Source organism: Jaculus jaculus, chromosome 15 (assembly GCF_020740685.1).
Source record: "Jaculus jaculus isolate mJacJac1 chromosome 15, mJacJac1.mat.Y.cur, whole genome shotgun sequence".
Classification (NCBI taxonomy): Eukaryota; Metazoa; Chordata; class Mammalia; order Rodentia; family Dipodidae; genus Jaculus; species Jaculus jaculus.
In genome coordinates, this window is record NC_059116.1 from 37,061,470 (window position 1) to 37,087,393 (window position 25,924).

Sequence of the window (25,924 nt, forward strand, 5' to 3'; positions counted from 1 at the left end):
CATGTAGGCGAGTGCTGCCCACTGAGCCCATCCCAACCTCCCATAGTTTTTATAAAACTCTCCTAGAAGAAGGAGCATCACGTGGCTAAGCACGCAGCCTAAGCTTGAGTCTCCCAGGGTGTTGGGTCTGGACACCACACAGAGGACCGTGGCTCTAGCTGGGCCCTCCCCGACGGCAATGGCCCGCAGGCTGAGTGCCTCAGGGCGGCTGGTGCAGCGCGCAGCTCCAAGTTACCTACAGCGTGCTTCCGGAGCTGAGCTGGAAGCTGTCCCAGCTGCGCAGCCACGTACTCTTTACTGTCACAGAAGGAACCAAGGACACTGTTGTCAGCACCATCCTCCCTCACATGGGGAGCACCACTGTCATCCGCCTCAGTCATGCCCAACAAGCTCCTGTCCACAGCGCCCAGGTCCTGCAGGCTCTGCAGACTCGTGTCCCTGTCCTCCTGTGAGGGAAGGGAAGCCATAGGTGTCAACGACCAGGACCCTGAGTGTGGCATTGCTGCCACCTCCCCTGGCCACACACCTGCCCATCTCTGGAGTCTTCTTCCAGGCCGTTGTCTTCAGTGCCTTCCTCCTCCAGCTTTGGTCCTAGATACAGAACAGCAGTTCAGTCGGGCGGCGGCAGCAGCAGGCCAGCCTTGGTCTTGGTCTGAGTTCACATGGGACGCGTGTCCATCTGGCTAGCCTACATCCCGGCAGAATGAGCACCTTCTTCGCAGCTCTGGTTCTTTCTCCACTGGCATCCAGGCACCATGAGGCCTATCGCCTGCCCGCCTGAGCAAGGCATTCAGATCTTTCACAGAATACCTATAGGATTTCAAAATCACCCCAAGCCAGGTAAACACCCCAAAAGAGAAAGGAGAAAGCCAAGCAAAGGGTGAGAACACCAACTAGAGTGCAGGTCCCTCCTAGCAGTCAGCAGGAAGCCAACGGTGGGGCTCAAGCCCCAGCACTGCATATGCCAGCCCCACAGGCCACACAGGAGCGTCAGCCATCCTTCTGCGTTGCTCTCCTTTCCCACACTGCCCACTGCATCTCTCAACTCTTCAGCTAAGCCATGGTTAAGTAGCAAGCCCACCACCGTACGCCAGCACCACTGGGGACTTGCTGATGGTGACAGCAGCTGTTGGGCCTCCTAACTCATCCTGGGGATGAGGCAGTTCTCCAGGCTCAACACTTGTGAGGAGGGCCAGAGAGATGGCTCAGTGGGTAAAGCCTGTGCTGTGTAAGCATGAGCTGTATACAACTTCCAGCTGTGGTGGCATGCACCTATGGTCCCAGCACTGTGGAGGCATTGCTGGCCAGCTAGTCTAGCCAAATCAGTGGGCTTCAGGTATGGGAGAGAGACAGATAGTTCCAAAGGAGGTGTGTGTGGGGGGGTGTTTCTGAGTAAGAACACCCAGGACGTCCTCTTGCTTCCACATGCACGCACACCTGAAGTATGCATGCACATCAAACACACCCACAAAGAAAAGACTTGTGAGCAAGAAGTGTCTCTGGGCCACACATGTGTAAGTCTCTAAAACATGCATAGGAGAGAAGTCCATTGTAACAGGATCCCAAGGCTCAGTCACGCCCACCTGGGACACACCGTGATGGGATGGGGTGATGTAGCAATGTCTGCGGTATTTTTTGGTTATCACAGCTGGAGGATGGTCCCAGGACACGGTGGACAGTGGCCAAGGACCACTCTGCAGTGGTGGGATGCTCTTCACAAACATAGCAGAAACACCAGAGAGCATCACACAACCCACACCAACTTCAAAATAATCTAGCAATATGTGAAAGTTACAAAGCGGCAGAAACATGTCTCTTATTAAAAGCACACAAAGCCAAGCATGGTTGCACATGCCTGTCTTCTTAACACTAGAAGGCCAAGGGAGAGGACGGCAAGTTCCAGGATAGCTGAGAGTACACAGCAAGACCCCGTCCGTCTCAACACAAAACAATAAGGGGTAGGGTGCAGCTCAAATTCTGAGCTAGCCTAGGGTACACAGTAAGACCATGTCTGTCTCCACACAAAACAAGGGCTGGGGTGCAGCTGAGTGGTGAGTGCTTGCCTAGAATGTGAAGATGGGGTTCCTTGAGATAGGCTGGGGAGATGGCTCACTGCATAAGACTTGAGGACTGGAGTTCAATGCCAGCACCAGGGAAGTAGAGACAGTGGGCTCCCAGGAGCTCCCTGGCCAGCCAGTCTCACTGAATATGGAAGACACCTGAAGTAGACCTCTGGCCTCCACACACACATGCACACACACCAAATAAAGAAGGGAGACAGGTCTCTCTCACTTTGGGTCCAACCAAGCTGAGGACACAGCTTAGTGACAGAGGACTCCCAACAGGCCGTGGCCTTGATCCTCAGCACCACAAAAGGAAAGGAGTGAAACAACAGGGCAGGGCCCAAGCTGTGGTGGCTCTGCACTGCTCTCTTAAGGTCCCCACACCCTTCCCATGTGGCCTCCTGAGGCCAGGGCAACAGCTCGGCATGGACCAGTCTGGGTTTCCTTCCCGGCACCCCTCTGGACAGCTCCCATGGACATCTACCTGTTATGTCATACTCCTAGTGCAGGCTTGCATCTGAACCCCAGCCACAAACACTGACTAGTAGCCCCTTATCGCACTCTTCCTGGGGGTGCATGAGTCCTCATGGGACTCAGGCAGAAGCTTCTGGGGCTCAAAGGGGGACAACTGGCCCCTGCAGGGCACAGGTTTTCCCAGCCTTGGCTGGCCAGAGCCAAGGGATGATACACATAAACACAAGGCAGCCCATCTCAAAACTGTCACCTTTCAGACTCACTGACAAGTCATCAGCCATTTTTCTCATCTGCATGCCTGTGGGGCACAAACCTAGTAACACCCATGTGTTTGGTGAGTTCTCACCACTGAAAACTGGATCACTCCCACTCCTGAGAGACAGCCGCCATCAAATTCTGGGACTCCTCCACCCTGACAGAGAATGGCATTCAGAACATCCTTAGGTCCCTGCAAAAACTTGACTCCTGAGAACAGCACCCCAAGCAGAAAGCAGGCTTGCAAACACAGCTGCTCAAGGACGGGGACAAGATGAGGAGTCCTGCCCTGCCCCCAACCTGTCCAAACAGAGCGGACGTGATAAGCTTGAACCCACTATTCACACAGGCACCTGACATGCAGTTGGTCAAGGATGGGGCTGGCCCTTTGCTGCAGGGCCTCTGGGAGCCAGGGTCATTTGGTCACCTGGAACCCCATTGTTTCAAGCAGCACCTACATCACGCTTTCACACTGTGTTGTAGTTCTTTCAATCATGGTAATCTTCTCGTTTTAGGAGGAGCAAAGGGGAGAGAGTTAGATAGTCTCGCTATGTAGCCCAGGATGACCTGAAATTTGCTATTTTCCTGCCTCAGTCTCTCAAGGATTAAGATTACAAATATACACCACTGCACCAAATCACGAAGGGGAGAGATGTGTGCTGTGAACTAGTCATTTACTCTACATCCGGTATTAGGGGCTAAACCATAGGCTAGGATAGACAACAGAAACATGCCAATGCTTCATAGTCAATGTGAACTGAAATCCTTTGTGCCACCAAACTAAAACAGAACATTCCAGAACATATACGCATGAATTTTAACTAGTGAGATGTGCTTGGGAAACTGCCTGAGGAAAAGCTGTTAAAAATAGACTCAAAGACTAGGGAGATGACTTGGTGGTTTTTACACTTGCTTGCAAGCCTGCTGGCCCAGGTTCAACTCCCCAGTACCCACATAAAGATGGATGCAAAGTGGTGCATGCACCTGGGATCTCACTGTGCTGGGTAACAGGAGACAGCAATGAGACACCATGTGTTAAATGGATTTAAGGAGTGGAGAGGCTGCCCTCTGACCTTCATGTGTGCCATTGTACATGTGTGCCCAACCACTCACCAGACATACATGTACATCATAATCACAAGTAAAACAGACCCAAATGGGAGGTAAGGGAGCTAGCTCAGTGGGTGGTATCTGGTCTTCTGTGGTCAGTCAAGGACTTTTTTTTTTTGGTTTCTCGTGGTAAGGTCTCACTCTAGCTCAGGCTGACCTGAAATTCACTCTGTATTTTCAGGGTGGCCTTGAACTTACAGCAATCCTCCTACCTCTGCCTCCCCAGTGCTGGGATTAAAGGCATATGCCACCATGACTTGTGGGTTTTTCTTTTTGTTGTTGTTTTGTTTTTGTGGTAGGGTCCCTCTCTAGCCCAGGCTGACCTGGAATTCACAATGTAGTCTCAGAGTGGCCTCAAATCCACTGCGATCCTCCTACCTGTCTTCTGAGTGCTCCACACCCAGCGAGAACATACTTCTTTAACAAGGCAGACAGGAAGGAAAGCAGGAGCATGTTCTGTCCCTGAGACCTGGGGTGGCGTGAGTGAGATTAACTCTGGTTCCAACCCCAGGGACAAGAGCTGAGTTGTTTGCAGTGTACCTTCCTCTTGTTTGGAGCCTGCTTCTCAGAGTGGGATCTCAGTGCCAGCATCCCAGCTGGGACAGAGGAGGGCACAGAGACCCTCCATGGGCTCAGGCAGTTGATAGGGTGGATACCTTTAACGTATCTCTTCGCAGCCCTCTTGCTGGTGGCTTCCAGTTCAATGCCAACTTCACCAGGTTCTCGCCCCTCTTCCTTCACGGCCTGATAGAAGAGAGGGCATGTTTTTACAAGGTTACTCATTAAATGCGACCGGGCACACACTGTTCTCTAAGTAGCAATATCCCAGTGAACAAAGGCAGGCCCCGTCCTTGCAGACATTTGGGCTTCTGGCCCAAGAAAAGTACAAGATGGACCCAGCTCAAGAGACAAAGGAGAACTCAGGCTCTAGCATCTGGGTCACTGATCAGTCACATTCCATGCTGCCCAGCTGTGTCCTTTAGTTATACAAGGGGACAACAACAGACATGCTGCCCTTGGTTCAGTCAGGGCAATGGCCTGTGTGCAGGTTCAAATAACCATCATTTGACAATCATGGTGGTACACACCAGTCATCCCTGCACTTGGGAGGTGGAGGCAGGAGGATTAGGAGTTCCAGGTCATCTTCAGCTCCCTATTAAGTTCGAGGCCAGCCTGGGATACATGTCTCAAAAAAAGATTTTTCTAGGGCTGAAGAGATGGCTCTGAGGTTAAGTCCCTTGCCTGCAAAGCCTAAGGACCAGGGTTTGTTTCTCCAGTACACACATAAAGCCAGATGTTCGTGGTGACACATGCATCTGGAGTTTGTTTGCAATGGCTGGAGGCCCTGGTACACCCATTCTCTCTGTCTCTCTTCTATCTCTCTTTGCTTGCAAATCAATAAGAAAAATATTTTTTAAAAGAGATTTTTCTTAAGAGCCATCATTCACACCCAGCAACAGAGGACTAGCAATTGAAATGCAGACAAAGGGCTGGAGAGATGGCTTAGTGGTTAAGGCACTTGCCTGTGAAACCTAAGGAACCATGTTCTACTCTCCAGATTCCACGTTAGCCAGACGCATAAAGGTGAAGCAAGCGCAAGGTCGCACATGCCCACTAGGTGGCGCAAGCATCTGGAGTTCGATTACAGTGGCTGCAGCCCTAGCATGACAAGTATCTCCCTCTCTAAGAAAAAAAAAGTAAAAAAATAAGAATGTAGACAAAGGTGCAAGCTAGCCTCCAAAGGGACTCTAGCCCCTCCCACCTGTCTGGGGATCAAGTCCAGGACATTGTCCCAGTGCTGGAAGCAGACAAGCTCCCCATCCACACCTGTATGTGTTCAGGGCTACCAAGAAGTGTGAAAAGACAGAGAGGGGTGAGGAAGGTGACATCTCAGAGGACATGACAACAAGCCAGCAAGCGTTGGGGCACCGTGGTGGAGAATGGGCATGGTGTGTGCAAAGGTCCAGGGGCAGGGACAAGCACTGCACCGATTGGCACCCATTCTCCAGGAGAAAACTGAGGCGCGGCAGGGAAGGAAAGGCACCTGGACAAGGTCAGTGTCCTAGCTGTATGCGCCCCCGTTACTGCAAAAGGCTGCAAGGCAAGGCACAGAGAGCGTCAGCGGCGGGCCAAGGTCACACAGCCCGGTCCCGCGTCGGGCGACACTTCTTGACTAGCGCTGGCCGACTTGGAGAGCGCCCCGGGCGCGGGTGTCACGCGACAGGCCCGCGCGGGGACGTGTCCGGGTGTCCTGCGTCACGCGGGCCGCCTCACCTTCTTCAGCCGCTCCATCAGGACGCTCTTGTTGCCGCTCGAGTCCAGGTTCCGTTTCTTCAGCTCCGCCCGCAGGTCGATGACCCGCAGGTCGCTGAGCCGCCGCGTCCCGGCGTCCGAAGCAGCTCCAAATCCGGGGACGACCGTCCCTGAGCCGGGGTCCCCCGACCCTGTCAGAGTCTCCGCCATCCTCACTTTCCGCGTCACCACCACTCACGCAACTCGGCCTCACACCGCCCGCGGCTGTAGCGGCTCTGCGTGCAAAATGGCGCCACCTAAGAGGTAAAACGCACTCGCTTCCTCCCGCCCCGCTCGGCGGCCGCGCAGACGCACCGCCCTCGCCGGCCGCCTGAGCAGCAAGGGCGCTCGCTGGTCCACCGACCTTAAGTCCCTTGCCTCAACGCGCAGGCGCGGACGCTGCGGCACGCATGCGTCGTCGCCTCGCGCGGCGGGAGGCCGACGGAACGTAGCGCGCTTGCGCACTTCCTGCTGATATTCTCCTCGCGCGTGCGCAGAGGTGACAGAGAGGCCCGGTCCGGCTCAGACTGCGTCTGCGCAGATGTGAGGCGCGCCGGGGAGGCTGGAGCGGTTTCTTCTCAGGCGGCGCCATTTTGTGGTAAGAGCCGCGATTCAAAACCGACCCGGTTCTGTGTGAAGTGAGCGACGGAACCAAGGGTCTCTGGCATGGCGGAGACTCTGTCGGGCTTAGGAGATTCGGGAGCGGTGGCTGTGAGCTCCGCTTCCTCCGAGACCGGGACGCGGCGGCTCAGCGACCTGCGGGTCATCGACCTGCGTGCGGAGCTGAAGAAACGGAACCTGGACTCGAGCGGCAACAAGAGCGTCCTGATGGAGCGGCTGAAGAAGGTGAGGTCGGGGGTCCCAGGTGGGGAGGAGACTCACCGACCCGACCGCGAGTTCGAATCCCGACGCCCCGCCGGGGACGAGGAGGAAAACAATAACAACCACCATAATAACCAGTGCAGACGGGGCCTGGGGCCGGTGACATCCGCCACTTCGATGGCCCCGAGGGATCCCTCCCGTTGTCTGTCATAGCCAACCCGAAACCCCGAAATCTTCGCCTGTGAGTCGCATGCAGGGGACTCGGCCAAGGTCACCGACGGGCAGGTCGTGGCGGGACGCGAACCCGTGTCCCAGTCCCCTTTGGGGTGTTTCTGCCATCCGTGGGATGCGAATCCCTAAGGTGGGGTTTCGGAGGTTCCTGAGTCCCTCTGGAAGACTGGGCGGCATAAGAAAAGGAGTCGTTGGCAACCATTTTCCAGGAAGCGGTAGGGAGGTAGAGCATTTTGTCAGTCGGGTGGGAGTTCCAGGTCAGGCCGGGCAATTTAGCAAGACCTGTCACATGTCACAGACTTGGAGACAGTGAAGAGAGGGCTGGGGACGGAGCTCGGTAGGGCCCTGGTCCCCACTCGGTATGCAGAAACTTTAAGCCGGGGTGCAGACGGGGTGAGGTTTGGGCTCTGGGAGAGCTTTAGTTAAAAACTGCCTCAGCATTTGTCGCCGGGGCAGGTAAGGTGGCTTCCCTTTGATTTGGAGCCTGGGTGACTTTTAACCTGGGTGAGCAGGCTTGGTTTCAGGGTTGGGTAAGGTCACCCAGTGTTTGCGCACGGACTTGGTCATCCTCCTGTCGTGGGTAGATGTAGGCTGGGAGCCCAGCCTGGAAGTGATAGGCTGCTTCCTGTTCCCTTGGAGGCTTTTCCTGGGTCCTCTTCCTGTATACCCTTTCAGCTTTGCCACTGTCCCCGAGCCCTGCACGTGGGCCTGCGGATCCCTCCACTCTCCTGGATCCTACAGTACATTCCCAGGCCTGGTTGTCAATTGCTGTTAAGAGGGGGTGGGCTTATTTCTTGTTCTGTGAACATGCCTGGCCTGGAGAGCAGTCTTGGGTGTGCCAGTGTTGCCATGGAGACCACATCTTCACTCTGGGCAGGCCTGCCTGCACTAACCTGTAGACTATGCAGGAAGGGGAGGCGCCAGCAGGGAGATATGGCTTCGGTTCTCAGCCAGCCAGAAAGCCACATGACTGTCTTGTGGACCCCAGCTTCTGTCAGACTGGTGCCTGATGGAGGGGTGGGTTCTCTTAGGTTTCTTCCATCCATAGGTCCAGCGTCTTCCTGCTCTTTTCTCTCCCCTACCCCATGGGTGGACTTTGCCTGGAAGGGCAGAAGAACAGATGGCACAGGATTTGGTTAGGCCTGTGAGGGTAACTGTGGCTCCCCTGGAGACACCCTGTAAACACTGCTCCCAGGGGGACATGGCTGAAATGGGACACCTGCAGGGGTGGCTGTTACTCTGGTGGTGTTGCAGAGTCAGCTGTCCCTAGGAAGAGAACAGGGGCTTGTGGCACTTGTCCTTGAGCCCAGGGCAGCTTTGCTCTATGCAAGTGAGGTGTGTGCCTCAGCCCATCCTCCACCCTGGGATCATCCCAAGAGTCAGGGGAAAGAACAGCACTCAGAGGGGCTACAGAGCAGTCTGCCAGTATGGAGGGCTGCTGGCTTCTCCAATGTGTTCAGAGATCCTGTTCTGTAGCACCAACTAGCAAGGCAGGACAGGACAGAAAAGAGGAAAAGGTTGGGTGTGGTAGCTCACGCCTTTAATGTTAGAACTGGGGAGGCTGAGACAGGAAGATTTCTGTGTACTCGAGGCCAGTCTGGGCTGGGGTGAGATCCTGCTTCAAAAGAAAGAGAGGAAAGTTTGTAACAAAACCCAGTGTTGTAGCAGTGACACGATTCCACAATGCACATTGATCACAGAACTGAGGACACTGTTGGAGTGCATGAGAAACTGGGGAGGGGGTAGGTGTGGGGGGAAGTGGGCCTGTAAGACTGTGAATGGGCTACTGAGGTCCCAGGGCAGTCCTCACTCCAAGAATGGGGATGCAGAGGAGCCCAGGATGCTGAGCATGGACTTTCATAGCCATGTCCCCTGCCCCACATGAGCCTGGCATAAGTGTGCCATTAGCCTGTGTTCCCAAGGAAAAGTAAAGTCAGAGGTGTCTGTGGAGGTCCAGGGGATGTTGGGCTTGAAAGAGCCCCTGTAAGAGTCAGCCTGGGCCATAGTGGCCTTTGTGAATGCTTGCTTTGAGGTGGGAGTCTCTGTGTTGCCTAGGCTGATCTCAAACCTGCAGGCCCAAGTGATTTTCCTGCCTGGGCCTCCTGGGTAGCTGTGGCCTGGCTGCCTGCCAGCTGTTCACCAGCTCTGCTCTTCCCTGCCTTTAGGCCATTGAAGATGAAGGTGGGAATCCTGATGAAATTGAGGTCACATCTGAAGGAAGCAAGAAGACATCCAAGAGACCCAGCAAAGGTAAGCTGGGCTGTCCCTCATCTTCCTGTCACTTGGGGGCCTGGCACTGCAACAGCACTACCTTACCTGTGCATTTGTGGGTGGCACTGTTCTAACTGCAAATGGAAGGTGGTTGGGTCTGTCTGAGGTTTCTTACAGACTAAGGCAGAATTGTTACAGTTCATTCAGAAACTCCCCGTGGAGTCACAGCCACGTGGCACATGACATGAGGCAAGCCTCCCCAGCTGACCAGCCCCCTGGCGTGCACCCTCTGCCGGGCTTGAGCCCAGTTCCAGGGCACTGCACTGAGCACCTGTCTCAGCTCCTTGGTTGCACTCCAGGCATCACTCCTTGGCCCTTGCTTTGCTATTTTTTGCTCTGTTGAGGGGCCAGATGGCATGACATTTTGACTTCCTCTCCATCCCACTTCCAGGAACAGGAGGGAAAGAATTCCTGGGAGCATGGTGGGGCTGTTGGGAGGTTCTCTTGTTATCCAGTGCAGTGTGGTGCTCAGAAATATTTCACTGGGTGAAGTACTGCTGGCACCTGGCTTGTGGCTGGGTATGGGATGGGAGTGTCCACAGGTGCCGACTGCCTCCGAGACCTTGCTCTGAGGTTAGGTTTGGCCCAGCTACATAGGAAGATGACCTGTGGGGGAGAGAGCAATTGGCTCATTTCTGATTTCCTTTTTTTTTTAAATTATCATTTTAATTATTTATTTGAGAGACAGAGAGACAGATAAAGAGAGAAAATGAATGGGTGTGCCACTGCAAACTCCAGATGCATACGCCACCTTGTGTATCTGGCTTACATGGGTACTGAGGAATAGAATGTGGGTCCCTAGGCTTTGCAGACAAGCACCCTAACCACTAAGCCCTCTCTCCAGCCCTCTTCTTTTTTCTTTTCTTTTTTTTTGGGGGGGGGGGTTCAAGGTAGGGTCTCACTGTGGTCCAGGCTGACCTGGAATTAACTCTGTAGTCTCAGGGTGGCCTTGAACTCACGGCGATCCTCCTACCTCTGCCTCCCGAGTGCTGGGATTAAAGGTGTATGCCACCATGCCCAGCTCCCTCTTCTTTTTTCAAAAAAAAATTAAAATTTATTTGACAGAAAGAGGGAGAAAGAGAGGGAGAGACGATGGGTGTGCCAAGGCTCCAGCCACTGCAAATGAACTCCAGATGCATGTGCCACCTTGTGCATCTGGTTTACATGGGTCCTGGGGAATCGAACCTGGGTCCATTGGCTCTGTAGGCAAATGCTTTAACTGCTAAACCATCTGCCCAGCCCTCTTTCTTTTAGTTATGAACATGCCTGTGCTAGTTTTGCATTTAAGTAAAAAGTAGAGGCTCTTTCCCAGTAGGAAACATACACAGCAGAGGGGAACTGCCAGGCTCTTTACAGCTGTACATGTGCACATGCATGCACACACACTTGGGAACATGTTTTCCTTTCCTTTGAAAATAACACTGGCCCAAGCTGGGATGGTGGCACACACCTGTAATCCTAGCACTTGGGAGGCTGAGGCAGGACAAGCACTATGAGTTCCATGTCAGCCTGGGCTGGCTGGAGTGAGACATCCTACTTTCAAACAAAAAAAGTCTGGCCTTGCAGTTTTCTATAGTTTTTTTTTTTTTTTTTTTTTTAACTCATCATGGCAACAGTGTCTCTTGAGACTGGGGATTGAGTGGTGGTTCCATACTTGAGGTCCCAGTCAGGCCTCTAATTCTAGCACTTGCTAAGACTGGGGAATTGCCACAGATTTGAGCAGAGCCTGAGCCCCAGTGAAACTTACCTCAAGAACAGACAAGACCGATTTTCCCTGTGCTCTAAGTGAAGTGACCAGGCATCATTCTCTTCAGCATAAATCCACACGTGAGTGTGTCAGGGTGGGGGCTGCCCAGTGTTATTCCATGTGGGATTGTGTCATGATGGGGCCTGTTGGCCTGCTGCTCAGTAAAATGACAAGGCCTCCTTCTTTTCAGCATTGCTCTTACACGAGATTGTGTCACAGTGCTGCAGTCCAAAGTCCTGTCTTAGCAGAGCAAGGTTTGAGGCAGGTGCTCACTGTGATTCTCTCCTCCTACTTCTACCTCCCTAGTGCTGGGATTAAAGGCGTGTACCACCATGCCTGGCTTTGCTTTTGTTTTTGCTGTGTTTCTTGAGACATGCTCTCATGTAGCCCAGGCTGCTCCTGCCTCCATAGTGCTGTGATGATGGGCACACCACCATACTATACATTCGTTCTTTCTCAGTTGCCCTTTTCTGCCTTGAGCACACTCTAGTGATCTGTGTGGTCATTGTCCTGGCTGGTCCCTTGTGTTTTGGTCACTGAAATGGCCATCTTGGCCGTGGGCAGTGCTGGCTTATGGTTTGGAAGTCTGTCCTCTGCTTGGTGTGCAGTATGGTGTGTGTGCATGCTTGTTCCACTTGTGCTTATTTAATTCATGGGCAAGGTTCTGTTTCTTTGAGGCAGGGTCTCATGTAGCCCAAGCTGGCTTCAAACTCACAGCAATCCTCCTGCCTCAGCCTCCTGAGTGGTAGGATGACAGACATGAACCCCTGTACCCAACTTTGTTTTACCTATTATGTGAGGTTTTAGGTAGAACAGAAAAGACAGAACATTTTAGAAAGATGGCTCCCTCCTTGCCAGTCACACACCAGTGCACAGTTGTGATAGCCCCTCCCCACAGAGGAGGAGGTTTTGTTCTGAAGCTGTTTTCACACTTGTTAGGGTGGCATGGGCCTTACAGGGCCTTATCAATCAATAGTGGTCTGCCTTATGAATGAACAGTTGAAATTCTAGAAGGCAGATATCTAGTCATCTCTGCACTCCTCTAGCACAGCTTGTCACCACATGGGTTATCAGTGAAGTGAATCTCTGAATCTGGAGTGGCCTGTCACAGTATTGCTGGAGGGCAAGTCCTGCTGGGTGTGGTCCTGTGCCCTGCTGGGTTGGGTGTGCTTAGTTCCCCTGTGTTAGGACATTTTTTCCTTTGTTAAAAAAAATGTTTCAGTTATGGTTTGTGAATTCCCTAAGATCTTGGATCTTTTTTTGATTAACTTTATATCAGAAATGATACTGCATCTTTATATTTTTTAAATTGTATTGCTGCTCAAGAATGGTACCCTGTTGTCAAAAAGGCATACGTTCATAATTGTACATTCATTATTGTAAATAACCTTATGGAATCTTTTTTGATTGAATCTATTCAAAATAAAATACAAAAGTAAAATTTTAAATGAAAAAAAAAAGTTTCAGGGCTGGTAGGGATGGCTTAGTAGTTAAAGCATTTGCCTGCAAAGCCAAAGGACCCAGGTTCCTAGGACCCATGTTAGCCAGATGGGGGGGGGCACATCTGGAGTTTGGTTGCAGTGGTTGGAGGCCCTGCTGTGCCCCTTTTCTTTCTCTCTCTCTCTCTCTCTCTTTCCCTCTTTCTCAAGTAAATAAATAAATTACAAAAAAAAAAAATTTAAATGTTTCATAAGTCAAGGATGGTGGTACATGCCTTTAATCCCAGCACTGGGAGGTTGAGGTAGAAGGATCACTGTGAGTTCAAGGCCACTCTGAGAATATAGAGTGAATGACAGGTCGGCCTGGACTAGAGTGAGACCCTACCTCAAAAACCAAAGAAAAGTTTTGTTTATATTTACAAGCAGAGAGAATGGGCCCTGACTTGCCCATTCTGTATCTACCTCTAGCTTTCTCTGCTTGCAAATAAATAAATAATTTTTTTAAAAAAACTTAGAAGCTGGGGTGGGGAAAGGGTTCAGTGGCTTAAAGTACTTGTTTTGCAAGCCTGCCTACTAGTGTGTGATCCCCAGCATCCACATAAAGCCACACACATTACCTTTGGCAGTGGGAGGTTCAGTTAGGAGATTCCCAGAGCTCCACAGGCCAAAGAGTCTAGTGTACCCAGCAGCAAGACCACAGAAACAGACCCTGTCTCAAACAAGGTGAAAGGAGAGGACTGACACCAAGGAGGTTGTGCTCTGACCATACGCCCACACTTACAAACAAACGAAAAGGAGAAATGGCTACTCAGGAGCTCTAAGCCTCATAGACAGATGTACAGTGCACAGCAGCACAATAGAAAACAGCACTAGAGACTGGACACGTGAGGCGACCAGAGAGCATCCGTTCTCCTGTGGAACATTAAGGAAGAAGGCTGCTGATCAGGAACTCTTCACAGGCAAAGAGAAACCAGCATGGCCCGTGCACAAAGAAAGGGCCTGTTCTCAGTGGAAAGAACTTAAGATAACTGGTAAAAGTCTGCATGGGTTCAAATACCCACATGGCAGTTGTGAAGTGCACAATTGTTACAGAAAGAAATGAACACAGCCACACAGGTTTGCAGCTAAGATACCCTATCTGTCTGAAGTGTGAAGTCAAAAATAAGCATTCCTGAACATATCCCAAGGCCTATAGCTTGTGGTGTAATTAAAACAGGTTACAGTGGGATGTGGTGGTATACTCATGTGGTTTTAGCAAGAAGAAGCTGAGGCAGGAGGATAGCTGCAGGTTTGAGGTAGACACTGCTACATAGGGAGACTCTATCTCAAAAACACCCCCACCCCCAGTAAAAGCAATTTTAGGGGTGTATGTGGGCTTCTCTAGAAGAAGAGATGCAGCAGTGACAGATGTTCCTTTAGAGGCCTGCTTAGATGTCCCAGTTCTAGAACAGAACTCATCACAATTATACTAGCTTTTTTTTTTTTTTTTTTTTTTTTTGGTTTCTCAAGGATCTCACACTAGCCCAGGCTGACCTGGAATTCATTATGGAGTCTCAGGATGGCCTCGAACTCACAGCAATCCTCCTACCTTGGCCTCCCAAGTGCTGGGATTAAAGGCGTGTGCCTCGAGGTCCAGACCACAATTACACTATTTTTGTCAAATAGAGCTTTGTGGTAGAATTGTCCCTGCCATGTTTGCAAGATCACTAAGTTGAGTCCTAAACTGTTTTGGTCAATGGTGTTTTTTCCCCCTCTGTGGGAATGGAATCCAGGGCCTCCACCCCACACCCCATCAATAAGTGTTCACCACTGAGCCATGCCTCTAGTTTAGGGGAGGCTTTACCCCTAAGAAGGGTTTCTGTGTGTGTGTGTGTGTGTGTGTGTGTGTGTGTACCAGACACAACGTGAGATGCAGTTCCTTAGATGTAGTCTGCCTCTTAATCTCACTAAGCCTGGAATTCACCAATTAGGCTACACTGAGTAGCCATTGAGCCCCAGGGATCCTCGTGTCTCTGTCTCCCCTCTGCTGGGATTACAGGTACACACCACCATGCCTGCCTTTTTTTTTTTTTTAACCTGCGTGCTGGGATTGAACTAAGGTTCTCCACTGAGCTTCTGCCCATGAGAAGGTTGTCTTAGCTGTACATAGTGACCCACACCATAATCCAATACCAGGAAAGTTGAGGCAAGAGCATGGAGAGCAATTTCCAGACGAGCCTGGGCCACATAGCATCATTCTCCTCCAGCCAAAGGAGCTCTTGTGTTTATTTGGTTTGTTTTCTTTAGCCATGGTGGCTGTGGTGTTGCTCACTGGTGAGTACATACCAGAAGCCCTGGGTTCCATCCTAACGAAAGGATGGGAGTGTAGTGAGCTTGCCTGCACAGGGCCCAGGCTTAGTCACCAGCATGGGGTAGAGAAAGAGAAATGTCACAATGATTAGTTTTGTGGGTTTGGTCTGTGCATTCCCCCTCGGTGTACCCCACCTCCTGTAGGTTAGAGGGTCAGTGGCTGGTACAGACAGGTTAGCATGACTGACTAGCAGTGACTAGCAGTATGAGTAACAGCCCTCAGGAAAGAAGAACTGAGCTGCCTGCAAGTCGTCATTACTGTGCCGCAGTAGCACTATGACACAGGACACATAGTCACCATGCTAGGGTGGTGCACACAGTCACAATTTGCCCTCTTGCCCTTCCTCCTGCCCTCCCTCCTTTTCTTCCTTCCTTTCATTGGCAATGCTGTACATATACACAGTATACTATGCTCATAATCCTTCCCACCACTTCCCTTTCCAACCTCCCACCACTCCACTCCCCCCGACCCCAAGTTTCTCCTCCCTTGAATCCCTTCTTTTATGTCATCATTTTACCCTCCTAGTATTCAGGTCTTGTGTAGGTAGCATCAGTCACTGTGAGGTCATGAGTATTACAGCTGTGTTGTGTGTGGAAGTCAGCATTATAAGCAGTCCTCCCCTACCTTTAGCTCTTACATTTTTCCCCCCCCACCTCTTCTGCAATGGTCCCTGAGCATTGAAGGGTGTCATAGAGATGTCTCAGTGCTGAACACTTCACTGTCCCTTCTTAGCACTTTGGGGAGTTTTTGGAGTCACCCCAATGGTCACCACTATCTGAAAGAGAAGCTTCTCTAACCAAAAGTGAGAGTAGCGTTAATATATAGGCATGTTGGGCTGGAGGGATGGCTTAGCAGATAAGGCGTTTGCCTGCAAAGCCAAAGGACCCAGGTTCAATTTCCCAGGACCCGTGTTAGCCAGATGCACAAGGGGTGCACAGTCTGGAATTCATTTGCAGGGAGTGGTTGGAGGCCCTGGCATGACCATTCTCTCTATTTCCCTCTTTCTCTGTTAAATAAGTAAATGATAAAGTATAAAATATATAGGCATAAACATAAGTGTTTAGAGGGTAGGTTGGTGGGCATAACATACCCATTTGGCCAGACAACAGTAGTAGTTTCCCCCCCACCCTTGGGTTTATGACCTCCCCAGCCATAGGCTTTTGACTAGGCTTTCAGTACCAGGCAGGAATTTTCTTCTGTGGAGTGGGCCTCAAATCCATTCAGAGAACAGTTTATTTTCCTCATAACAGGTATGCCACCATCGTACCATTTGGTCAGCTGGCCAGCCATAAAACTTGCAGGATCCACTCTTGGTTAAGACCGTTGATAACTTTTCTCCTCTCAAATATTGCATAGCTCTTTCCAGCTTCCTGACAGCTAGTCAACAGGGAGGAGGCTTCCAGCTCAGCTCCAACTTGATTTCACAGTGATCCACAACCCAAGCATGTGGAATCTGCAATAGGGCCTTAACCTCTAGTTCTGGTGGGTAACCAAGAACCTTGGAAGTGGCCTGTAATTTTGGGGGGGCATCAGGGATCTCTTTGGTCAACAACTTGCTGGAAGATATCCCATCACTGGCACTGAAAATTTTCTAGTAACAATCTGTGACGCTGGGTACAGCATTATCCTCTTCCACAAGACACTCCATGATTTGAGACTGCTCATTCAAGTGTACATTTACGTGACTTTTTGGTTTTTCGAGGTAGGGTTTCACTCTAGCTCAGGCTGACCTGGAATTTACTATGTAGTCTCAGGGTGGCCTTGAACTCACTGTGATCCTCCTACCTCTGCCTCCCGAGTGCTGGGATTGAAGGCGTGTGCCACCACGCCTGGTGACTTTTTTTTTTTTAAAGGTTGAAACCTGTCACTTAAACAGGTGTGGTGGTTCACACCTTTAATCTTAATAGGAAGGCTAATGGTTATAGTGAGATCAGGGTCAGCCTGAGCTACAGAATGAAGTTAGCCTGGGCTAGCATGAGACCCTGCCTCAAAAAAAGAAAAAGTAGTCACCTTGGGTAAATATAGTGGCACCCACTTGTTATTCCAGCACTCAGGCAACTGAGACAGAAGGATGTCTGTGAGTTCAAGGCCAGCCTGGGTTCCATGACGGGACCCTATCTCAGAAAAAAAGAAATAAATGAGGGCTGGAGAGATGCCTGAATGGTTAAGGTGCTTGCTTACAAAGCCTGAATGCACAGGTTTGATTCCCCAGTACCCAGTAAGGCCAGATGCATAAAGTGGCGTATGTGTCTGGAGTTTGTTTGCAGTGACAAGAGGCTCTGGTGCACCCATACTCACTCTCACCCTCCCCATCTTCCTTTTAAATACGTACGTACGTACATACGTACATACATACATACCCTAAAAGAATAAAATGAAAAAGTGCTAGGTGTGGTGGCATACACCTTTAATCCCAGCTCTTGGGAGGCTGAGGTAGGATCACTGTGAGTTCAAGGCCAGCCTGGCTGGGACTATATAGTGAATTCTCGGTCAGTCTAGGTTAGAGTGAGACCCTGCCTTGAAAATGAGAGATTGGTGTGGTTGCTTACATCTTAATCCCAGTACTTGGGAGGCAGAGGCAGGAGGATTGCCATAGGAAGTGCATGAAAATCCCACAAGATCTCTGTGAGGGAATTGTGTGATCAAGGCCTTTTAAAAAATTTAAAAAATGGATGTGAGAGCCAGGCGTGGTGGTGCACGCTTTTAATCCCAGCACTCGGGAGGCAGAGGTAGGAGGATCATCATGAGTTCGAGGCCACCCGGAGACTACAGAGTTAATTCCAGGTCAGCCTGGACCAGTGAGACCCTACCTTGAAAAACCAAAAAAAAAAAAAAAAAAAGGATGTGAGGATGCTAGAGAGACAGCTTAGCAGTCAAGCACTTGCCTGTGAAGCCTAAGGATCCCGGTTCGAGGCTCGATTTCCCCAGTACCCATGTAAGCCAGATGCACAAGGTGGCACATGTGTCTGGGGTTCTTTGCAGTGGCTGGAGGCCCTGATGCGCTCGTGAGCTCTCGCGCGCACGCTCTCTCTTGCTCTCTCGCGCTCTCTCTCTCCCCCCCAACTTTCCTCTTGTCTCTGTCACTCTCAAATAAATAAAAATAAACAGTAAGCAGTATATCAGGAGGAGAGTTTTAAAAAATGGATATGAAGCCAGGTGTGGTGGTGCACGCCTTTAATCCCAGCACTCGGGAGGCAGATCGCTGTGAGTTTGAGGCCACCCTGAGACTACATAGTTAATTCCAGGTCAGCCTGAGCCAGAACCAAATTCTACCTTGTAAAACAAAAACAAACAAACAAAAAAAGGATATGAAAAACCAGGCATGGTGGCACACGCCTTTAATCCCAGAGTGAATTCCAGTTCATTTTGGGCTAGAGTGAGACCCTACCTTGAAAAACAAAAACAAAAGGATGTGAAAACACTACCAGTTAGCCAGCTGCTCATGACTGAAGAGAAACCAACCCAAAACCCATACACCAGTCCTAGCAGTGTGGGGAGGAAGCACATTTGAAAGGGGAAGGCAGATATAGATAGAGAAGGGGCTTTACTGAAGTGGAAGTGAAGCACTGGCCAGCAGTACACTCAGTCACTTTCTTTTTTTGTTTTTATTTATTTCAGAGAGAGAGTGGGCATGCCATTGCCTCCAGCCACTCCAAGTTAACTCCAGATGCATGCACCATCTTGTGCATCTGGCTTGCATGGGTCCTGGGGGATCAAACCTAGATCCTTTGGCTTTGCATGCAGGTGTCTACTAAGCCATCTCTACAGCCCTCAGTCACTTTGCTGTGACTGAATATTTAACCAGCAACAGCTTATGGAAGGAAAGGGTTTATTTCAGCTTACAGATTCAAAAGGAAATCTGTCTTGGTGGGGCAGGAGCAGACAGTAGAAATCACATCTCTATATCAACAGGGAGGCAGTAGAAAAAGCAAGGCTGGGTTGTGACTCCCCTTCTTCTCCTCGGTATTCTGTGACCTTCCCATATATTACCAACAGAACATTAAAAGCTCAAACAAGTTTATAGGGGATATTTTCCACTCAAACCACCACACTCAACCTCAGCAGAGATTGGTTACATTTGGGTGAACACATATCTTCCTTTCCTTTCCAGCAATGATTCCCGACTGCTGTTGGTGGGGCTGAGGGGATGCCAGCAGCGTCCCCAATTGTGATGTCTCAGTAGCATGTGGGAGAGTGGTCTCTTTAAGCCCTAAAATTGTGTGCTTTCCTTTTTTTTATGGGGGAAAGGAGCATTTCTAGAATTCTGTCTTGGGAAGATAATTCTTTGCAGAACCAGGATGCCTGGCAGGTCTTCTGAGTACGTCTGCTGGTGACTTTGGTGGGACCAGGTTGGTGGTGCTGTGTTTATTTGTGTGGATTTTAAGATAAGGTTTTACTGTTCAGTCCTGAGTGACCTCAAAGGCACAACAATGTGGATGAATTTTTGGCGGTGCTGGAGGTGGAACCCAGGGCCACACTTGTGCTCGGCAAGGACCCTCCTGCTGAGCCCAGCCCTGCCATGCAGTGCTATTAAGGAAAACACATGCTGTGTGAAAAACATGTAGACAGCAGGGCTGTGGCACTCAGGTCAGGAGTGGGTGGCATGTGCATCTCTTGCTCACATGTCTTTGCCGCAGTAGAGTTTCCATGGGGGCAGAAGCAGTATTCTCACGTGGACTCACCCCCACAAAGCTGGGGTTGAGCGGCCAGCCTGCACTGTCCCTGGCCTGGGGTGCGTCTACAGTGCAGCCCACCAGTCTCACTCTTACCTGCTGTCTCTTTAGGGCGGAAACCAGAAGAGGAGGGTGTGGAAGATAACGGACTTGAGGAAAATTCTGGGGATGGACAGGTATGTATGTACCATCTCGTTAGCAGATAGGGGAGGTGATGGTGACATTGTGTGACAGCTCCTTGGTATTGCCACAGGAGGACGTGGAGACCAGCCTGGAGAACCTACAGGACATGGACATGATGGACATCAGTGTGCTTGATGAGGCCGAAATCGACAATGGCAGTGTGGCAGACTGTGTGGAGGAGGAGGAGGAGGAGGTGGACACACTTCCTGAGTCCCTGTCTGACAGCAGGGAGCTGGTGGACAGCGAGATGAAGGAGCTTCCAGAACATCTTCAGGAGCATGCTGTAGGTAACTGGGCACCAAGCAAGGGGTCCATCTTCTCACATCTCAAACAGTTGAAGTAGAGTTCTTTTATTGTGGCACAGTCTCACTCTAGCCCAGGCTAGTGCTCACTCTGTAGCCTGTGCTGGTCTAACACTCAAGAAAATCCTCCTTTAGGGCCAGCCATGGTGGCACATGCCTTTAATCCTAGCACTCAGGAGGTAGAGGTAGGAGAATCACTGAGTTTGGAATACCATAGTGAATTGTAGGTCAGCCTGGGCTAGAGTGAAACCCTACCTTGAGAAAAACAAAAAAAGAAAAAAAATTCTCCTTTAGCCTCCTGTGGACTGGGACTCAACATGAGCCGCCACCACCACAGCAGGGTGGAACACTCGCTGCTCTCTGCAGGCTCTGTGCATGTGCACAATACTTCACTGAAAAGAGGCCTTGCCACGTGTTCTTGTGTCTGTCACTGCTTGCATGGCAGAGCACTGAGACAGCTGGTCTGTTCAGACCCGTCCCCCAGCTGCAGGTTAGGCTGTGTTAAAAGGGCCGGCCAGCTACCTGGAACCATCTGGAGCCTCCTGGCAGAAGGCTGGCCATGGTTTCTCTAGCTGTAGCTTATCCCAGTGAGGGTATGAAGGGCATTGAACTCTGCTCCCTGGAGTGTCCTAGAATTCTGTGGACAGACACCATCTACCTTGTTAGGGGAGAGGATGTAGGATAAAGAGGTCATTAGTGACCAGGGGTAACACTGTTCACACCCAAAGTGTGTATGCCTAGCTCTTAGTCTGTCCTGTTTGGTGGCATGGTAGCTCCTACCTACAGTGAGCAGCTGTCCTCTCCTGCCATCTTCAAATCCTCAGTGGTAGCATTTTTTTATTGATAACTTCCATAATTACAGACATTAAACCATAATAATTCCCTCCCCCACTTTCCCCTTCACAAATCCAGTCTCCATCATATTCCTGCCTCCTCTCAATTAGTCTCTCATTCATTTATTCATTCATTCCTTTATTTGAGGCAAGCCCAACAGACTAGCCTCTTTAATGAGAGAGAGAGAGAGAAAGAATTGGTGTGCCAGGGTCTCCAGCCACTAGAATCGAACTCAAGACACGTGTGCGACATTGCACGCTTGCATCACTGTGTGTTTGGTCTCCATGGGACCTGGAGAGTAGATGTGTCCTTAGGCTTCACAGGCAAGCGCCTTAACTGCTAAGCCATCTTTCCAGCTCCAGTTTCTCTTTCATTTTAATGTCCTCATCTTTTCTTCCTCTTATAAGGGTCTTGTGTAGGTGGTACACAAGGGCATTGCGAGGTCATGCATATCCAGGCCATTTTGTGTCTGGAAGACTGCATTGTACCCTTCCTTTGGCTCTTCCATTCTTTCCGCCATCTCTTTCAGAATGGACACTGGGCCTTGGAAGGTGTGATAGAGATGTTTCAGTGCTGAGCACTCCTCTGTCACTTCTCAGCACTATGGTGCCTCCCGAGTCATCCCAGAGGTCACCACCATCTGAAAAAAATAGACGCTTCTCTAACCAAAAGTGAGAGTACCATTAACACATGGGTATAGGTGTTAAGAAAAGTGCTTTCCGGGCTGGAGAGATGGCTTAGCGGTTAAGCACTTGCCTGTGAAGCCTAAGGACCCCGGTTCGAGGCTCGGTTCCCCAGGTCCCACGTTAGCCAGATGCACAAGGGGGCGCACGCATCTGGAGTTCGTTTGCAGAAGCTGGAAACCCTGGCACGCCCATTCTCTCTCTCCCTCTATCTGTCTTTCTCTCTGTGTCTGTTGCTCTCAAATAAATAAATAAATAAATAAACAAGAAAAGTGCTTTCCAGGCAGTTTGGTGAGCATGCTATATGCATGTAGCCAAATACCAGCAAGCATTACACCCCTAGGCATGTTTTAAGTGTCTAATATTTGTTTAAGAGAGAGGGAGAATGGGCATGCCAGGGCCCCCATCTACTGCAAAAGAACTCCAGATGCAAGTGCCACTTTGTAACATGTGGGTTTATGTGAGTACTGGGGCTGGCTGTGCAGGCAAGTGCCTTAACCACTAAACTAGGTCTCTAGCCATAAGTAACTAATTTTTAAAATAAATTAATTTCTTTGAGAGAGAGTGATTGGGTGTGCCAGGGCCTCTGCCACTGTAGATGAACTCCAAAAGCATACACCAGTTTGCATCTGGCTATGTGGATTCTGGGGAATCAAACCTAGGCTGTATCTCCAGCCCTAACATTCTGTTTTTGCATGGGATTGGTTTTGTGAAGTGGCTGAGAGCAATTGAAGGGGCTGACAACGGTGTCAGCTCATTTCTTTTCTCATTGTCACTCCCTAGCTTACTAAAGGAGTAGCCAAAGCCCTTACACTGTGACTGGCTGCAGGAGGTGCTCATCAGGCACTCCCAGTGGTCCTGATGGGCTGGGAGCACTCTGACTGCCTGGAAGTCGTTTATTAGCTAGAGTCTGATAGGAGCCTGAGAATAGAGCGGCTCCTCTGAGGTCTGATGGCTCATCACACCTCACTTTTAGAATTCCATGTGTAAGGACATATGCCTAGAGCAGCAGTCAGCAAACTGACCATGATCTGTATCTGTAAACAAAGTTGGGTAGGTGTACTACCACATCTGCGGCTGCTGTATCATCACAGGGGCAGAGGTCAGTGGTCATGACTGAGACTGTCACCTCAGAGCCACACCTCTGAGCTAGAGTACTGTTCATTGCAGAGCAACCCTTGGGATGTTGAGGGGAAATGGCAGCACAATCACTGTTTCATGAGCACAGAAATAGCCTTAGACTAGCCTGACCTGCAAGTGTCAGGAGACAGTGGCATCATGGGAGGGTGGGTTTGTTCTTCAGTGAATGTACTTCTGACCTTGCCTGGGGTGGTGGTGGCAGGTCTCCACAGAGAACATCTAAAGGTAGACATGGTTTTCACCAGGTCAGCCAAGTCATACTCACATGCCTGTCTTTGCCAGCTTGTGCTCCTGTCTCCACGTGCAAGTTGTGACTGTTGCTAAGAAGCAGACTGTTTCCATGGTGCAGAGCTATAGGCAACATGGCAGCCAGTACCTGGCTGCTGTGCAGTGCCTTCTCCATGAAGCTGTGCACTTGTGGCCCAGGCCCGCTTACCTGCACTTCAGGAGAGTCCTACAGAGGAGGAATGTGCACCCACAGGCATGGCCAAGACCTTGGCTTCTACAAGTCTGTGGGCATGGTGTTGCTAATCAGACACTGCCCCACCCTGTCCTGTGTTCTTTCGCCTCTGCCTCTGCCTCTGCTGTGATCACCCGTGGTCTCCCTTTGTTTCACAGGTAGAAGACAAAGACACCATTAACAACTTAGACTCATCTGACTTCACCATCCTACAGGTAAATTGTTATATGTCTCAGTTTTAAAATCAGCTTAGCCTTGGGTTCCGGAACCTGCCCTAGACATTGCCGCATTTCCTGGCAGTTACATGAGGTTGGTTTTGTCACCAGGAGCTAGAGAACTCCTCCTCTAGTCATTGTTGTTTGCACAGACCTGCTTCCTGGCACCTGCCCATCTCCTTAGAGAGCTGTGCTTGGCAGAGGCTAGGAGCATACATGAAATGCCCTGCCCCAAAATCCTGGCTCAGAAGTGGCTTCTGGGGCTGTGTGGCTGTTCAGCATATGTGAGGCCTGCCCTCCAGCTCCAATACCCATTTATGTTTTTGGAATGTTAGTGTAGATGCAGTGAGATGTCTAGGGGACAGGACCCAGGTGTGCACGCAGTGTTCATCAATGTTCTCTGTGCACCTGCACACAGCCTGAAGCTTGCCTTGCATTTCTCTGGCGAGCCTGCCACCTGGGCCTGCTGTAGGATGTCCACTTAGGGTGGTGCTGCAGGGCTGCCACGCTTGTGCTCTCTGAGTATGGCAGGATGAGGAGTGCAGCCTGTTACGGAAGCCGGGAAAGTTGTCTAGGTGGACCTCCGCGGGCAGCGGGCAGGATGAGAGGGGTGAGAACTGCAGCACCACCATAGCCATGGCTACAGGCCAGGCTCCCTCTGCTCTTCTGGGGTGTTCTGCTTACACAAATAGCCCGGGTTGTTCTGTGAACTCTTCCTGCATCTGTCACACACTAGTGCTGGCAGGATGTTTGTGAGCCCTGAGTTTCTGCTAAGGAGATATGAGGCGGGCAGCTCCTTCTGTCCCGTGTTGTCTGATCAGAAGTCACCGTCACAGGCTGGCCACTGGCTGTGCCAGACAAAGTTCCACATCATGGGTGCCAGCTGCCAAGAGAGCATCCTCACTGGCATCACTGGTGTTTTATCATTGTGTGGCTCCATGTTAAACTGGGGCACATGACCCTGCCATGTACATATAGGGGTAAATTACACAGAAAGACACGGCCGATGGACTGACTGCTTTGGTACTAGTCCCAGTTTCCAGTGTGGGTGGCTTACATGGGGAGAGAATAGGAATAGATGCCATCAGGCAGAACAAGAGCAGCCTCCTGTAGCAGCCACTAGGGTGCTGTGCTGGGGTGAAGGAGAAGGGAAGAAGTCTGCATGGGTGCTGACCTCCCTATTTGGAGCACACAGGGCACCATTGTGGAAAGGAGTCTAGCCTCGGGTCAGGAGTCTTTGTCACAGTCCTCACCTTACCTCTGGCTCTGCTGCTGGGTGGAACTGGGCCATGTTCTAATCTGCCCTAGGGACATTGCTGCAAGGCCCACCTGATGGGCCTGAGGAATCTAGGTGCACACATGAATGATTCTGGCTGCCAGAGCAGTGGTGCTTCGAAGACATGGCCTCTGTGGCAGAGCTCAAGCAAGGCAGCTGTTAGGGCAACCAGCCCCTGCACAGCCCTATCAGGTGTGGGGAGCCTTGTAGGAGGGTGGTGGGGCAGACTTGTGGCCCTCACCTAGCACAGACTGACAGCAAGCACTGTCAGGAAAGAGGCCTAGTGTAGCTTGGGTAGACGGGGCCTCAGCTGTCTGAGTGGGACCTTGGTGGTAGCTCACTGAGGAGAGTGCACAGGTGCCCTCAGGCAGGGCTGCCACCACCCAGTGCAACCTTGAATTTCCAGAAACTTCTTGGGTCTGCACCATGAACTCAGCCACATTTGTGTGTAGAAAAATGAGAATTCAACCCTGGGGATAGGCAGGTGAAGGCCAGCTCCTCACCACCATAGCAGATAGGAAGTGGCTGGGCTTCAGCACAGTGGATGGGGCGGATGAGTGAGGCCAGGGCAGCTGGGGCCCAGCCAGCCTGTCAGCTCTGTCTTACTTGTGCTTTCTGTTGCAGGAGATGGAGGCGCCATCTCTGGAGCCAGGTACTGTTCAATGCAAACCTTAGCGGGGGCCCACCCTCTGGGGAAATACAATGCTAGTGCTCGTGGTGTAGCGTCTCGCAGTGCAGAGCGAGCCAGGATCATGGAGATTGGAAACCCAGCCGCATCACCAGATCTGTGAGTGGCACAGCCTGCAGGCCAGATAGCCTGGCCCTGCTGCTCAAGTGGCACAAATACCCAAAGAGCCCATCCTTGGGACATAGCTCGGCACCCACCAAACAGATCTTGTGATCCTGGCAGCGGCTTCACCGTGCGGTGTCAGCACAGGTAGTGATAGGTAGGGAGAACCCCCAAGCCGCTGGGACATGATGAGCCCAGAAGAGGAGTGCCGTACTGTGAAAATTACAAACAAACACCGTCCCTTCTGCACTGCCCATCTCCACGCTGACACGAAGACCCTCTGCTCGTCACGTTGGACTGCTCTTGCTCATTAA

The 25,924-nt window shown here is 50.9% G+C and overlaps 2 protein-coding genes across 7 annotated transcripts in view; one reads left to right on the top strand and one right to left on the bottom strand.

Moving 5' to 3' along the window:
• The window catches only part of Safb2 (scaffold attachment factor B2), a 28,811-nt gene extending 22,334 nt beyond the window's left edge, over nucleotides 1-6,477 (bottom strand). For 4 of the 5 annotated variants that reach the window (XM_045134994.1, XM_045134996.1, XM_045134995.1 and 1 more), the window contains exons 1-4: nucleotides 6,177-6,477; nucleotides 4,559-4,646; nucleotides 527-591; nucleotides 240-446 (exon numbers count right to left, since the gene is read on the bottom strand). In XM_045134994.1, coding sequence (XP_044990929.1) covers nucleotides 240-446; nucleotides 527-591; nucleotides 4,559-4,646; nucleotides 6,177-6,365 — 549 coding nt within the window. In that variant the 5' untranslated portion in view covers nucleotides 6,366-6,477. The remainder of the gene's footprint in view (nucleotides 1-239; nucleotides 447-526; nucleotides 592-4,558; nucleotides 4,647-6,176) is intronic. The other variant, XM_045134997.1, reaches the window with a different exon arrangement.
• Nucleotides 6,478-6,721: 244 nt separating this feature from the next.
• Nucleotides 6,722-25,924, top strand: part of Safb (scaffold attachment factor B) — a 30,013-nt gene continuing 10,810 nt past the window's right edge. For both annotated transcript variants that reach the window (XM_045134842.1, XM_045134843.1), the window contains exons 1-6: nucleotides 6,722-7,040; nucleotides 9,413-9,497; nucleotides 19,839-19,903; nucleotides 19,981-20,193; nucleotides 23,488-23,544; nucleotides 25,445-25,472. In XM_045134842.1, coding sequence (XP_044990777.1) covers nucleotides 6,861-7,040; nucleotides 9,413-9,497; nucleotides 19,839-19,903; nucleotides 19,981-20,193; nucleotides 23,488-23,544; nucleotides 25,445-25,472 — 628 coding nt within the window. In that variant the 5' untranslated portion in view covers nucleotides 6,722-6,860. The remainder of the gene's footprint in view (nucleotides 7,041-9,412; nucleotides 9,498-19,838; nucleotides 19,904-19,980; nucleotides 20,194-23,487; nucleotides 23,545-25,444; nucleotides 25,473-25,924) is intronic.